Source organism: Hibiscus syriacus, unplaced genomic scaffold (assembly GCF_006381635.1).
Source record: "Hibiscus syriacus cultivar Baekdansim isolate YM2019G1 unplaced genomic scaffold, ASM638163v2 tig00005294_pilon, whole genome shotgun sequence".
Lineage (NCBI taxonomy): Eukaryota > Viridiplantae > Streptophyta > Magnoliopsida > Malvales > Malvaceae > Hibiscus > Hibiscus syriacus.
The window spans coordinates 532,191-548,825 of NW_024062052.1; the positions used below are offsets into that span (position 1 = coordinate 532,191).

General features: G+C 33.9%; 1 protein-coding gene across 1 annotated transcript; it reads left to right on the forward strand.

Moving 5' to 3' along the window:
• The first annotated feature begins 8,790 nt into the window (after positions 1 to 8,790).
• On the forward strand, positions 8,791 to 9,868 carry LOC120199020. The gene is made up of 4 exons (XM_039200238.1): positions 8,791 to 8,926; positions 9,013 to 9,128; positions 9,212 to 9,616; positions 9,776 to 9,868. The coding sequence occupies exons 1-4, from the start codon at positions 8,791 to 8,793 to the stop codon at positions 9,857 to 9,859; spliced, it is 741 nt and encodes a 246-aa protein (XP_039056169.1). The 3' UTR covers positions 9,860 to 9,868.
• Positions 9,869 to 16,635: the final 6,767 nt, after the last annotated feature.

The window sequence follows — 16,635 nt, forward strand, 5'->3', positions numbered from 1 at the left end:
AATGGCAACAACAAAATTCTGTAAACAAAATTGCATAAATTCATATAATTCATTTATGAGGATAACATCTGCAACATAAAGAAAATGAGATTAAAGTTGTACGCTTATATGTTAAAATAATGAATATAAATTAACAGAATTGAAACCTTCTGGATGTATTGGGATGTAGGCAAGGACACCATTGACATAAAAAATTACTAGTTTTCTTGCTGGAGACGTCACAGACACGATATAATTGTTTAGATTATCATCGTCATCGTCATCTTCATCTTCATCGCCATCTTCATTGACTGCTTGGTTGTCCATATCTGTTAAAAGAAAATAAAACACATTTCAGAACGTGTAAATGTTTATAAACTTAAATAATTAATTACCTAACTCGTTTGATGTCGTTGTCGTAATTCGTCACGCAACATGGAGACTTCATTGCGCAATGATGAAATATCGGCTCGCATTCTGCTCACAAGGGAATCAATATGCTCCCGAAAATTGACCATGTATTCCATTACTGTCGTAATTGTGACATCATGTCCAACTTGAGCTTCTGGAGCTGCTGCAGCTTCTTCCATCATTGCGTCTCCCATTGGTTGGTCGTCTTCATTGTCTTCCCTCTCTAGATCTAATCCGACATCCTTGACACGTTTCCAACCTACTTTTTCAACAAAATCATATCTCGCTTTTTTAACAAATAACATGTCAATCTTGCGGGTTAATCGAACAGGGGAATCAAACGAAAAATCAACTTTTTTCTTATTTAACATATGGGTGATGACACATCCATATGGTAGTGAAGTTGAAATTGATGTTCCCTTTGTGACTATATATACAATTGTATTAAAAATCAGTTTAGCAATGTCTGGAGCAGTTTTGGGTTTGGATTATACTTTGCTATCCACCAATAATCGCTGTCTCGAATCATTGAATGTTTTCCCCCACTAGGCCGAATAAACCAAGTCAGCATTTTGTGAAACACTCTCGACTCTAGATCTAGGTGAATTGGGCTATTTCTAGCAACCCGTTTAATTGTAGACCAAGCTACATCATTTTCATCTGAATCCCCTTTATTCCCTACACCTAAACCCTTCGCAATAGTTTCCGGAGATATATATATATCCTTCCCCATGACATGAGTATTAATTCCTATTATATTACTCTTATTAGGCTCATACTCGAAGGAAGCATTGTTGTAGAAGACTCTAACTAGGTTGGGGTAATATTTTGGTTCTATACCAAGGAATTCAAGCCAACCCCAAGATGTAAACGTGGATTTAAAACTAAAAGCATATTTATCATCGAACAAGAAACCCAAGTCAATGAGACGTTCGGGACGAATCTTCCATACTTTAAAACTCCTTTGCCATATTTCTTTCTCCGCGACGGATCTAAAGTTGTCAGTTTTGAACGACCTGATTTCCTCAGAAGGGGAGATTGTTTGAGAAGGAGGTTGTGGTTGAGAAGAGCTGGGTTGGGAAGAGGTGGGTTGATAAGAGCTTTGAAAAAGACCCCGCTTCTGACGCTGACGTTTTGGAGCCATTTTGGGTGTGGATGCTGTTACATTGGAACAAAAACACATTAAGGAAAAAAAGACCAATCTGCAAATCAAACAAACACTAATTTATGGCAAAATATCGACAAATCTACCTGAATATCTGATCGTAACAGTTATGATCGCTGGCATTCGTCGGAATCGATGAATTCTCTTTTATCTTTAGGTTTAGGGTTTTTTGATTTGAAGTTTGTATCATATTTATAATGAATGAAAAAAATGAGTAATTTAAAAAGGTATCGACACAAGTTAATAAAGTGTCGATACATTATGGTGACCTATTTTCAAATTAAACTAGTATTTTTATACCGGTTACATTGTTAATTTACCTATTACATTATAATTATGGGTTTCGATGTTTTTGGGATCGACACTTATTATAAATGTTTCGACACTTTTTAGTGCACTTGGTTTTGAAATACATTCTGGACCAAAAGTATCGACACTTGTTTTATTTGTGTCGATACTTTTTGTACACCTGTTTTCTCAAAAACCGGTATACTTAGACCGGTTACATTGTTAATTTACCTAGTACATTATAATTATGAGTTTCAATGTTTTTGGAATCGACACTTATTATAAATGTATCGACATTTTTTAGTGAACTTGGTTTTGAAATACATTCTGGACCAAAAGTATCGACACTTGTTTTATTTGTGTCGATACTTTTTGTACACCTGTTTTCTCAAAAATCGGTATACTTAGACCGGTTAAATTGTTAATTTACCTATTACATCATAATTATGGGTTTCGATGTTTTTGGGATCGACACTTATTATAAATGTATCGACACTTTTTAGTGCACTTGGTTTTGAAATACATTCTGGACCAAAAGTATCGACACTTGTTTTATTTGTGTTGATACTTTTTGTACACCTGTTTTCTCAAAAACCGGTATACTTAAACCAGTTACATTGTTAATTTACCTAGTACATTATAATTATGGGTTTCAATGTTTTTGGGATCGACACTTATTATAAATGTATCGACACTTTTTAGTGCACTTGGTTTTGAAATACATTCTGGACCAAAAGTATCGACACTTGTTTTATTTGTGTCGATACTTTTTGTACACATGTTTTCTCAAAAATCGGTATACTTAGACCGGTTACATTGTTAATTTACGTAGTACATTATAATTATGGGTTTTGATGTTTTTGGGATCGACACTTATTATAAATGTATCGACACTTTTTAGTGCATTTGGTTTTGAAATATATTATGGACCAAAAGTATTGACACTTGTTTTATTTGTGTCGATACTTTTTGTACACATGTTTTCTCAAAAACCGATATACTTAGACCAGTTAAATTGTTAATTTACCTATTACATCATAATTATGGGTTTCGATGTTTTTTGGGATCGACACTTATTATAAATGTATCGACACATAAGTTTATCTATTCTCTCATTAAAACGGTATATTTTACCTATTAAGTTTGGGAACCATACTTGGACAAAGTTTGGAATCAAATCTTTGTGTTTATTAATTTTGTCATTATTATATTCTATTTTTGCCACCTACATTTTAAATTTATCTATTACTTTAAAGTTATTGCATTTTGTAGTTATTGAACATACGTAATATGGAATGACCATTCAGTCCTGCACATGATGACAACTATGTTAGTGACATTTGGAATAATGCATACAACGATCTCCATATATCGTAACTATCAACATGACTCCTACTGTGTATAAGAATCATGTACAAAAAACATTTGGATAACTTTTCCCATCTCATACATAATTACCTTCACATACAAAATTATAAATCGTATACAAAATTAACCCTACATTTACATCATCCCTTCCTTTTGTTATTCTTGTATAGCATGGCAGCTTTTGTCATCTTCGCTCTTAGTTGATTTTGATTGTGGCTTACGAGATTGTTTAATATTCACATACTATCCCATTCTCCAACAACCTATATTCAAATTGCCAATACGTTAAGTATTGTAGACCACATCATTCAATCTACGACTTTTAACAATTTAACCACAAACTAATTTTTAATTCTACTTACAAAATCACCAGTAGCCCCTCTAGAACCGATCGATTCCATCAATATCATCACATAAATGCCGCAATCATGTCCATTCGCTTGCTCGTTCATCTTATGCTCCGCGAATTTGAATCTTTGCAAGGGGAAATTTCCTAGAGATCCACATGTTTCTACCCAAATTTTTTTCTTATTATAACTATATAATATTTTCATCTGCATTAAAAAATATGAAGTTATGATCCAAAAAAATTATAATTTACATAATTTCCTTTCATACATACCAATCTCTTAGCATCATTTATTCTCTGTTTAGCTACTTCAGATCTAAACAGACTATCATATACAGTTGCAACATGGTCTACCATATCCAACACCAACAGATACCAATGTGAATTATTGTGGTTTATTATGATCATGATCTGTAACAAATTCACACCCAATTTGACAAAATTCAACATTATATATCCAAAAACATAATATATGCCTATTCGTATGGTGTCTTACCTTCTCACAGTTGGTGAATTTCACATAGTTATGCAACATGGCACCCCAAAAACTCGCAATACCCTCAACATTACAGATGTTGTCCAACGCCTGTTTCTGCAATTACGTGACAATAATTATTAATTTACCGTCTATAACATTACTTTTCAACATTTATTAATTTAACTCACCACTAAGTGGTATGAAATGTAGCCAATCATCCGGCCTGATTTTTTAGAATCGTAGCATACTGTCCAGGCGAGCAAATCAATAACCTAACAAAATTAATTACATAATCAGAATATATTCAATAGGTTTTAACTTTTAATCGATTTCTACTTACCACACCGCCAACCCATTCACTAGGCTTCAACGTTGCAACGTCGGATACACTAGCGTATTGATTTCACATTGAGATTACAGAATATTTGTATGAATCATTAGGATTAATATATTGTCATGAAATATTTAAATATCTCTCACAAAACAATATATTTAACTTACCCCGATTCTAACCCACTATTCCATAAATAATCACAAATTGCAGCTTCGACCGGTTCAATTCTGCTTGGAATAACCGCTTTTTCAACCTACAGTTTTGCATACAAATTTTTGTCACAACAACATGATAAAAATCAAATTAAGTTTTCTTTTATTCAACTTACCTTCTGCTTCTTCTGAGGTGCAGGACATTCCGAATCCAAATCTGCATCTCTAACACTCTCCGGTGTATAGATGTTAGTGACATCCTTTCTCCCCATTTCCTCCATCTTTTCTTCTTCCTCCATCTTTTCTTCTTCAAATTTTTTCAGTTCATCATATTTTTGCTCTACATAGCTCTTCATCTCTTTCATTTCACCTTTCATTTCCCCCCCTTAATCCAAGTTTTTCTCAACCACCTCATTCACCCCCGTAAGTTCACTCCTCATTCCACAACCTCCTTGACAACTACATCAATTTTTCCACCCGTCAACAGATTAAGTTCCCTCAACACCTCAACTTCATTCACCACTACATCTACATTTCCTTCCACTTCCCCCTTATGTCTCTCAAATGTCTCTTCGAGTCTTGATTGTGTTTGATGAATATCAAAAAGTATTTTTTTAATATCAGCCAATTCAGACATCAAAATGTCGAATTTACTCTTTTTTAATATCTCTTCTTCCTTCTCCAATGCCTCATCTGCTTCCTCTGCCTCCTCTACCTCATTGACAATAACCTTCAAAATTAAATTTATATTAAGACATTGATTATGTTCTTAATATTATTTAATTACATTTATTACCATTTCTAGCTTCCTCGGTCTATCCAACTTCAACTTCGCCATCACTCTAACCACCTCTTCTTTCCCCCATACACGGATACGTGCCACTTCGTTTCTTTCATAAGCCGGCAAACTATCACAGCCCGACCAAAAATCAAACAGTGCAACCTGCATTTATAATAAAAGTTATCATTTTATATAATAAATATTCTATCATTTTATATAAAAAAAACAAAAACATTCTTCAACTCAGTTACCTCTAAGATTGCTATGCATCATTTGAGGTATCTCTGGCTGCCCGTTTGAAAGGTGATTATTGATTCAATCAATCTCGAATGGACTTATTCAGCCCAATTGAATTCACCCTTCAAGCTTTCATCGCAAATGAGTTTCATATTGTCCTTGTTCGTTGACGTATCACCCGTTGGACAAAGAAATATCCCGATAAGGTACAATAGAACTCGGGGCTTCAGCTCATCCCCCGTAAGATCCACTTTTGATATCCTCTTCAACTTCATCATATGTCACCTTCTGATTCAAACCATATTTGGAGGCAAGTGCTTTCCAGTTCTTACTTCTACAGACTTCTATAACACTTTTGCCTTTGTTTTGTACCCCCAAGACGGCTGCAGCAGTCGATACCCTCAGAGGGAATGAATAATCACCATATTTAGCAATACATTGTTTGACATCAAATTGCTCCATCAAGGATCGACACAATTCCCTCCGAATTGGTCGATCCCCTACTCCTATCAACGATCCAAACCCCATTTCCCTCAGCACATTAAACTGATCATTCTCTTTAAGATGTTCAATTAATGAATTCACACTTTTTATGCTGCACCTTGTCGACACTTCCTACATTTTTAACAATATATAATGTTATTGTTCTTATATATCTTGTATCAACGTATTTACAACTTTAATGAATACATTCTTTTCATGTGTTTTCATCCGTTCTTTGTATTCTTTACTATCATTCCTTGACTGTGTGATGTAAGGATCCTTTTCAGCATCACTCATCGAATTCCATTTCGACCTCACATATTTTGTCACCTAATATTAAGCATAAACGTTTCTTAATCAATACATTAACGCTAAATAATACTCAACGTCAATTTCATTTTACATACCGAACCGCTGTGTGTGCCATCTTCCTTCATCCTTTTGCATTCGGCCATACTGTTAACATTTAAAATTTGTAATCAATTTAAAGTTCTTAAATACTTTAATCCAATTACCATTTCAACAATAATAACAAAAATACATTGATACTTACTATAAGTACATATATCCACCATTCGGTTGCTTTCCACCGATTGACTTCATTTTTCCTTAATATATCAGTTTGCGCAAATCAAATCAAATACTGCTTACATACACTTTATTCAATATACAAAAATCAATAACCACTCTTTGTGGTAAAACGGTTGGTCTTCAAAAGAATTTGAATGGCCACTACAACAAGTATCAGCACATTTATACAACTTAAAATATCATTTTCTACCTATAATATCATTTTTACCTATAATATCATTTTTACATATAATATTAAATAAAAGTATCGATATCGGTCCCAAATGCTTCTTTACTTCGAAAACCCCAAACAACAACACATAAAAATCATATTTCCGATTACTGTAATAATAAAAAACTAGGGTTTCAACAGCGTACCTTTCGATTCGACTGCAGCAACAAACAAACAAAACTTCGCCGGAGAAACGCCTTATGAAATGCAACAACAATTACGCTTTAATTTCAAAAACTCTATATATTTTCAGAGGAAATTTAGCTATGTCTTTATTTTTACACCGAATATGTTATTTATATTTAATCGATACAACTACCTAAGTGTCGATACTTTTATGTCAAGTGTCGATACTTTCGATAAGATATTTATATATTTCTTTGAAAGTATCGATAATTTATTACGTGTACTTATTAAAGTATCGACACTTTCAACATATCCGGTAGCGCTTTACCGGTTTTGTCATTTTGTAGACTTATTTTGTCCTATTTTTACCTGTTATATTATTATGGATCGATACATTTTTTTAAAGTATCGACACTTTATATGCGCTATAACTTCTTCTCTTTTAAATTCCAAAAGTGTCGATACTTATATTAAAGTATCGACACTTTCAACATATCCGGTAGTTATTTAACTCTTTTGTCATTTTGAGACCGGTCTTGTCATATTTTAGGCTGTTATATTGTTATGGATCGATACATTTTTTTAAAGTGTCGACACGTTTTAGGCGCTATAACTTCTTCTCTTTTAAATTCAAAAAGTGAAGATACTTATATTAAATTATCGACACTTTCAATATATTAGGTATCGTTTTACCGGTTTTTGTCATTTTTTAGACCTGTTTTGTCATATTTTTATATGTTATATTGTTATGGATCGATACATTTTTTAAAGTATCAACACTTTATAGGCGCTATAACTTCTTCTCTTTTAAATTCCAAAAGTGTCGATACTTATATTAAAGTATCGACACTTTCAATATATCTGGTAGTTATTGACCTGTTTTGTAATTTTGAGACCGGTTTTGTCATATTTTAGTATGTTAAATTGTTATGGATCGATACATTTTTTTAAAGTGTCGACATGTTTTAGGCGCTATAACTTCTTCTCTTTTAAATTCAGAAAGTGTCGATACTTGTATTAAATTATCGACACTTTCAATATATCTGGTATTGTTTTACAGGTTTTGTCATTTTTTAGAACTGTTTTATCCTATTTTTACCTGTTATATTTTTATGGATCGATACATTTTTTTAAAGTATCGACACTTTATAGACACTATAACTTCTTCTCTTTTAAATTCTAAAAGTGTCGATACTTATATTAAAGTATCAACACTTTCAACATATCTAATAGTTATTTACTTGTTTTGTCATTTTGAGACCGGTTTTGTCATATTTTAGGTTGTTATATTATTATGGATCGATACATTTGCATAAAGTGTCGACACGTTTTAGGCGCTATAACTTCTTCTCTTTTAAATTTAGAAAGTGTCGATACTTATATTAAATTATCGACACTTTCAACATATCCGATAACATTTTTAACTGTTTTGTCATTTTTTAGACTTGTTTTGTCATATTTTTACCTGTTATATTGTTATGGATCGATATATTTTTCAATTTGTATCGACACAAGCCGACAAGCTAAGTTTGTCGGTTGCCAAATTTTTTAATATTTCTTCATGATTTAGACCTACTACATTATTGTTACTCAACATTTCCGGTAGCGCTGAACCTATTTTATTAAATATATTATAATGTATCCGGTAACACCGTATATTAATCTACCTTTCCTGAGACAATCCCGCCAAACACACCTGCCATCGCTCCCTCTCTCTTTCTGCACGGTTTTTTCGTGGAGCTCTCTTCTTGTTGGTAAGCCATGGACCAATATAAACCAAATTCAGTGGGTCTAAAATCAAAGCTAAACCCCACAGAAGAGCAAAGTTGAAGAACTGATGAACATCTTCTCCATGCTAATCTTCCTCATTTCTCTTCTCTTCTCCTTCTTCTTGGCCTCTCAGTCTGCAACAATTCTGGTGGATGGTGTTTCACTGAGGGAAAATCCCACTGTTCATGTGGGAGACTCCATGAGTGAGTATTTATTTATATATATATTAAACTTCAACGAGTTTAGGGTTGTGATTTTACTAACATTATTCTATTACTTTTGTTCTCAGTTTTCAAGCACAAGTACGGATACAAGCTCTACATTTTCCAGAACAAGAAAGCCTTCAATCTCTGCAATTTCACCCAAGCTACTATCCTCACCAAACCAAATTCCACTTTCTATACGGTATGCAGCTTCCTATATTCTAACTGGTATCGAGGCTATAACTGTGTTTAAAGCGGTGTCGTTTTTGTTTACACCATTTGCAGTGGCACCCTTCTCGCCCTGGTTTCTTCTACTTTGCTTTCAACAATGTCTCTCTCAAAACATGCCAAGGTTCTCACAAGCTCTCCATTAAAGCATCTCTGGCGCTGCCTCCCGGAAAAACTGCCACAACCCCTTCACCGGAATTGCCTCCAGAAGCGGCTCCGGTACCAACTTCGGGCGGACCAGTCGTGTCATTTTTTCCAGCATATCCATGGCCGTTTAGGCCTCGCCAGGCGGCGGTTTTGCCCGCGCCAAGTGCTAGCTCGCCGATGACGGTGCCAAGTTTAGTGCCGGATAAAGGTGGTGGCATCTCTTTTATCAACAGTAACCCTGCAGTTCCATTGCCTACTGGTGAAGTTGATTCTGCAACTATTCGACCTTTGCCCACATCTGATCATGGAGGACAGGTACAGTATTTACTTAAATTCTCTTTTTATATAGACATTTATATATCTTATTATCGATTTATGAAATGTTAATATATAAGGTTTTAATGTAATTTTATGGTTTTTTTAAAGTGGGGGAGATATTTTATTTATAAAGCTCTTTTTGTTTGGTGGTTGCAGGCGGCGAAGGGATCCCTTGTGGCACCAGCGGCGGCGGCAGCCCCCATGACTGTATTTTGTATGGCATTTCTAGTACTGCTGTAAAAAGAGAGGCAAACTACTTCGGCGCCTAAAAAATAGCGTAACCGGTTATGTTATATCATTTAATCAGAAATATTATCAAGTACAATAACATATTAGATAACGCTTATATAATGTAATAGGTAGCGCTTATATAATAAAATAGCCATTTAACCGGAAATATTATCAAGTACAATAACATATTAGGTAGCGCTTATATAATAAAATAGGCATTTAACCAGAAATATTATTAAGTACAATAACATATTAGGTAGCGCTTTTATATGTAATAGGTAGCGCTTATATTGACCTATTTTATAAGTAAACATGTATATTTATACCGGTAACATTGCAAATTTACCTATTACATTATAATTATCGGTTTCGATGTTTTTTAGATCGATACAATTTTAAATATATCGACACTTTATGTGTGCACCTCGTTGGGCATTCATTCTGGAAACAAGTATCGACATAAACTTAAAGTGTGTCGATACATTATTTAGACCTATTTTTTTCTTCTTCATAAAACCGGTATATTTCTATCGGGTACATTGTAAATTTACCTATCACATTGTAATTATCGATTTTGATGTTTTTGAGATTGATAGTTTTAATAAATGTATCGACACTTTATGCGTGCACCCGTTTGACATTCATTATGGACAAAATATATATTGACACAAATTTAATAAGTGTCGATACTTTATGATGACATATTTTCTCATAAAACTGGTATATCTATATCGGTTACATTGTAAATTTACATATTACATTATAATTATCGGTTTCGATGTTTTTTGGATCGATACTTTTTAAAACATATATCGACACTTTATGCGCGCATCCCTTTTGGCATTCATTTTAGACAAAAAGTATCGACACAAATATAAAACGTGTCGATACATTATGTTCACCTATTTTAACATAAAACCGGTATATTTATTCTGGTTACATTGTAAATTTACCTATTACATTATAATTATCGGTTTTGATTTTATTGGGATCAATACTTTTAATAATTGTATCGACACTTTATGTGTGCACCTCGTTTGGGCATTCATTCTGGACAATAAGTATCGACACAAATTACACAAGTGTCGATACATTATGTTGACCTGTTTTCTAAGTAACTGGTATATTTATACCGGTTACATTGTTAATTTACCTATTACATTATAATTATTGATTTCGATGTTTTTTGGGTCGATACTTTTAGAAAATGTATACACACCTAAATATGTCACGCAAATTTAATGTTGTACTCACCCTTCAACTACCACTACCAATACCACATCCTATTGAAAGCATGACTCCCGAAAACATGTTGAATGAATGAACATTTACTTGCATCTCAATCAACTCCGGACCATTGAACTTGCACAACAATATTTTTGCCATAGATCATACTGATGCAGACAATGTTAAGCCAACCGAGGAATGCCATGAAGTACATAATGTTGATGAATCTGATAGATTGGTTGGTCAACTCTTCTCTTCACGTGATCATGTTTGGTACTTTTACAAGGGATTCACACGGGAACATGGGTTTAGTGCATGTAAGGGAACAACACGGCTTGACGTGGAAGGGAATCTGAAGACACAAGAATTTTGTTATTCCAAAGAAGGGTTTCGAGTATCAAAAGGCAATACTTTTGATCGTCAACGTGCTCATACGCCAGTCACAAGAACATGATGCAAGGCTAGAGTCGTAGTTACAGTAACAAATACAAACAATCACTGGGTTATAAGTAAGTCTTATCAGAAATATAATCATGTATTGTGCACACCTGCTATGATACCATTTATGCATTCTAATAGAGTTGTAAGTAAGGCTGATATCGATGAGGCAACAACACTGAAAAAGGTCGGTGTTGACACGTCACAAGTAATGAACTATTTAACGCAGCAGGTAGGGGGCTATCATAATGTTGGATTTACACATAAAGACCTCCACAATGCACTTCAAAGAGGTAAAGCAAAGGAAATCGTCGATGGGGATGTGAATGCGCTTATTGCTTACTTTGATTATAAGAAACATGATGATCTCGGGTTTTTTATGACATACTCGGTAGACGAATTAGGGGCATTGCATAATCTTATTTGGTCGGATTCTACATCGAGATCAGATTACACATGCTTCGGTGATGTAAGTGCGTTCGACACAACGTGCAAAGATAATTTGTATGGTCGACCAATTATGCCTATTGTCGGTGTCAATCATCACCATAACACAATTGTGTTTACCGTTGCCATAATCACTGACGAGATGTACTAATCTTTCGAGTGGGTGCTACAGAATATTTTAGAAGCCATGATGAATAAATCATCTATTTCAGTTATCACCGATGGGGATAGAGCAATGCAGAGGGCAATCAAATCTGTTATCCCTTATGTTAAGCACAGATTATGTTCTTGGCATCTTTCTCGCAATGCACAAGCTAACATTGGTGACCCAAAATTTACAGCATCATTCTCAAAATGCATGGCTTCCTGGTGGACAACCGAGGAATTCGATATTCAATGGCGTTCGGTTGTTTCAGAATTCAACGTCGAAAAGCATCCATGGATGATTGAGAAGGGAAATACTCGGCACGTATGGGCACAAGCATATCTAACCGGTCATTTCTTTTCCAATATTCGCTCAACACAAAGGTGCTAGTCTATGAATGCTTCACTAGCGATTGCACTGAAACATAAGAAGACATATTTAGATGTTGTTTGTGTAATTGAAGATAGAATTAGTAGAATGCGTAGGAACGAGTTGAAAGCGGATTACTTAAGTTCCCAGACGAAGCCCTTCCAGATCACAAAACTGGTCGAACTTGAAAGCCATGCTGCTGAGATTTTTACCCGCGAATCTTTTCGTGCGTTCCAAAATGAACTTCAACGGGAGACATTATATCAGATTGAGGAAGAAATTCAGTCCTTATCAGATGAATGTCAACATATATTTTGACAAAGTACAAAGAAAAAAATAGGACATTTGAAATTAGTTTTGATTCTCGTACGAAAACCCTAATTTGCTCCTATAAAAAATTCAAGACCGTTAGACTTCCGTGTCGCCATCAACTTCACATTTTGAAGCACTTGGATTACACATATTTTCCTGGGACTTTGATTCAAAGTAGGTGGACTAAGGATGCAAAGGCTTCTGCACCCAGTTATGTTGACTTGAATGTACCTCCAGAAGTGATGCAAATGGCAAGGTTCGCTGCTCTACGTTCAACGTCAAGTAGGTTATGCTATATTGCATCAAAGACAGACGCGTATTTCAAAACCGCAAGAGATGAAATGAAAAGACTAAAAGAAGAATTTGAAAACTCATTTGGTTTGAATGATTCAGTCAATCAGAGCAGTGTAGTAAATAACGTTCGCGACCCTCAACGAAAACATCGCAAGCGAAAAGAAGTACCGAAGAACAAGGTCGAGAAGAAAATTAGGTGATGTGGGTACTGTAACGGTAAGGGACATAATAAACTAACATGTCCTCAAGTCAAGCTCAGTTTGAATACAAGCACACAACCTACATCAACTGATTTTTTCGAAGACGGAATGAAATGGCCATTCAGTCCCGCACATGATAACAACGATTTCCATATATCGTAAGTATCAACATGACTCCTATTGTGTATAAGAAACATGTATAACAACCTATTGCTAACTTTTCTCATCTCATACATAATTACATTCACATACAAAATTATAAATCGTATATAACTTATACAAAATTAACCCTACATTAACAAAATTTTCTCTCTTAGTCTATTTTGATTGTGGCTTACGAGAGCGTTTAATATTTCATCCGCATCATCACATAAATGCCAAACAATCTGTAGACTATAGTCTCCCGCAATCATGGCCGAAATCAGTTCTGTAACTGGGATTATCCAGGTTAATCATGTTGACTGCATAGTCAATAAAACATGGGGGTCCAAATGGTAAGCTAGCAATTGGTAAGGAAAGCTTCCTTTGAGGGTTTTGGGTTTAGAGCCCTCCAACGTAAGGAGTGCATGATTGAACAGTACGTATAATAGTTGTATTCAGTTGTTGAAGAATTATTCTTAATTTTATATAAGGATAGTTGTTATGATATACGTTCACGTTTCGGGACCAATTAGTTTGATGCGTGCAGTAGCCTATATCCTCGAGGCAGAGCACAAGAAATTTGGCGCTTAAAGATTTACCAAGAATTTGCACTGAAGAGAACCTACTGAAAAATAGGATTTGCACACAACTGCAAGCATTTTAAACGCTAAACCCAACTCCTCACATGGAAAATTTTCCATAAATGATTGACATCTCTGTTGCATAATTTTCAATGTGAGTAATTAGGTTTAGGGTTTAAAATGCTTGCAGTTGTGTGCAAATCCTATTATTCAGCAGGTTCTCTTCAGCATGATAGGCATAATTGCAAAGTTGATTCTAGGTTCGGTCTTCATGCAGAGCAAAAGCTACCACTCTTGGTAAATCTTTAAGTGCCAAATTTCTTGTGCTCTACCTCGAGGATATAGGTTACTCTCGCATCTAACTAATTGGTCCCGAAAAGTGAACGTATATCATAACAACTATCCTTATATAAAATTAAGAACAATTATTCAACAACTGAATACAACAATTATACGTAATGTTCAATCATGCACTCCTTACGTTGGAGGGCTCGAAACCTTAAGCCCTCAAAGGAAGCTTGTCTTGCCAATTCCTAGCTTACCATTTGGACCCTACAAGGGATTTTATTGGCTATGCTGTCAACATGATTATGAGCTTCTTTTATCCTTTCGCATTCAGTAAGAATGTAGAGATTTGAATCAATTAAATTGGATTAAATACTTTAATCCAATTACCATTTCGATAACAATTACATGAATATATTGATACTTACTGGTCTCTTTCGATTTTCTTCAATATTGATACGCTAGGGCTCCAATTAAAGGTCATCATCTTCGTGAACAAAGATTGAACTTGCAATCTATAACCATTCAAAAACAACAAACTTTAAAACCTAACTCCTCTTTTCAAAGATTTTCTAAAAAATTAGGGTTTCGACAACATACCTATCGAACACAAAAAGGGAAAAAATGTCCAATATGGAAATCAATACCATAATATCGAGAAATTTACATGAATAACTGATCGTAACTGTTATGAACGCTGGTATTCGTTACAGAGGAAGAGAAGAAAACTGTCTTTAGGGTTTGTAGCATTACATATAAATAATGAAGGAAGAAAAAACGTGTTATTATATGTATCGACACAAATCTAAAACGTGTCGATACATTATGTTCACCTATTTTCTCATAAAACCGGTACATTTATACCGGTTACATTGTAAATTTACCTATTACATTATAATTATCGGTTTCGATGTTTTTTGGATCGATACTTTTTAAAACATGTATCGACACTTTATGCGTGCAACCCTTTTGACATTCATTTTGGACAAAAAGTATCGACACAAATCTAAAACGTGTCGATACATTATGTTTACCTATTTTAACATAAAACGGTATATTTATACAGGTTACATTGTAAATTTACCTATTACATTATAATTATCGGTTTCGATGTTTTTGGGATCGATACTTTTTATAAATGTATCGACACTTTATACGTTCACCCTTTTGGGCATTCATTCTGTTCAAAAAGTATCGACACAACATTAAAAAGTGTTGACATATTATGTAGGTCTATTCTCACATAAAACCGATATATTTATACCGGTCGATACATTATGTTCACCTATTTTAACATAAAATCAGTATATTTATACCGTTTACATTGTAAATTTACATATTACATTATAATTATCGGTTTCGATGTTTTTGGGATCAATACTTTTTATAAATGTATCGACACTTTATGCGTTCACCCTTTTGGGCATTCATTATGTACAAAATATATCGATACAACATTAAAAAGTGTCGACATATTATGTAGACCTATTCTCACATAAAACTGATATATTTATATCGGTTATATTAAAAAATTACCTATTACATTATAATTATAGATTTCGATGTTTTTGGGATCGATACGTTTTAAAAATATTTCGACACTTTATGAGTGCACCCCTTATGGGCATTCTTTCTGGACAAACAATATCGACACAAATTCCAGAAGTGTCGATAAATTATGTAGACCTATTCTCTCATAAAATCGGTTTAGTTATATCGGTTACATTGTAAATTTACATATTACATTATATTTATGGATTTCGATGTTTCTGGGATCGATACTTTTTAAAATTGTATCGACACTTTATGTGAAACTTTAAGTTTGGAAACTTTATGTATGAAAACTTTGTTGTGGAGATTATAGAAAACGATTCTTTAAGAATGTGTTTCGATACATTTGCACGCAGATGTAAAATACATTAATAACTAGTATTGATACAATCCTCAAATGTATATGAATACAGAGAAACAAATATGGAATAATCAATGATAACATGCATATTAGCTAAGTTAATAAGTTTTGAAAAAGGTAAGTTGTTACCTTATAAATGAAATTGCATAATTGATTCATATTGTTCAAGTAACATACGTACACAAGAAATTTATACATAAAAATGTTCAAATAATGTTCAAATAATTTATACATAACAATGTTCAAATAATGTTCAAATAACGTACCCACAACGAAATTAATCCGATTAAAAAGGGTTATTTCTAACGAAGTCTGGAACATTAGGCGCCTTCAACAAAATTTTCAAATACTCTCGTATGTTATCGCCTTTTTCTGAGGACATATATAAATAATTTCAATTATCAAGCTAATGAGGTGCAATTTTACTACTAAAT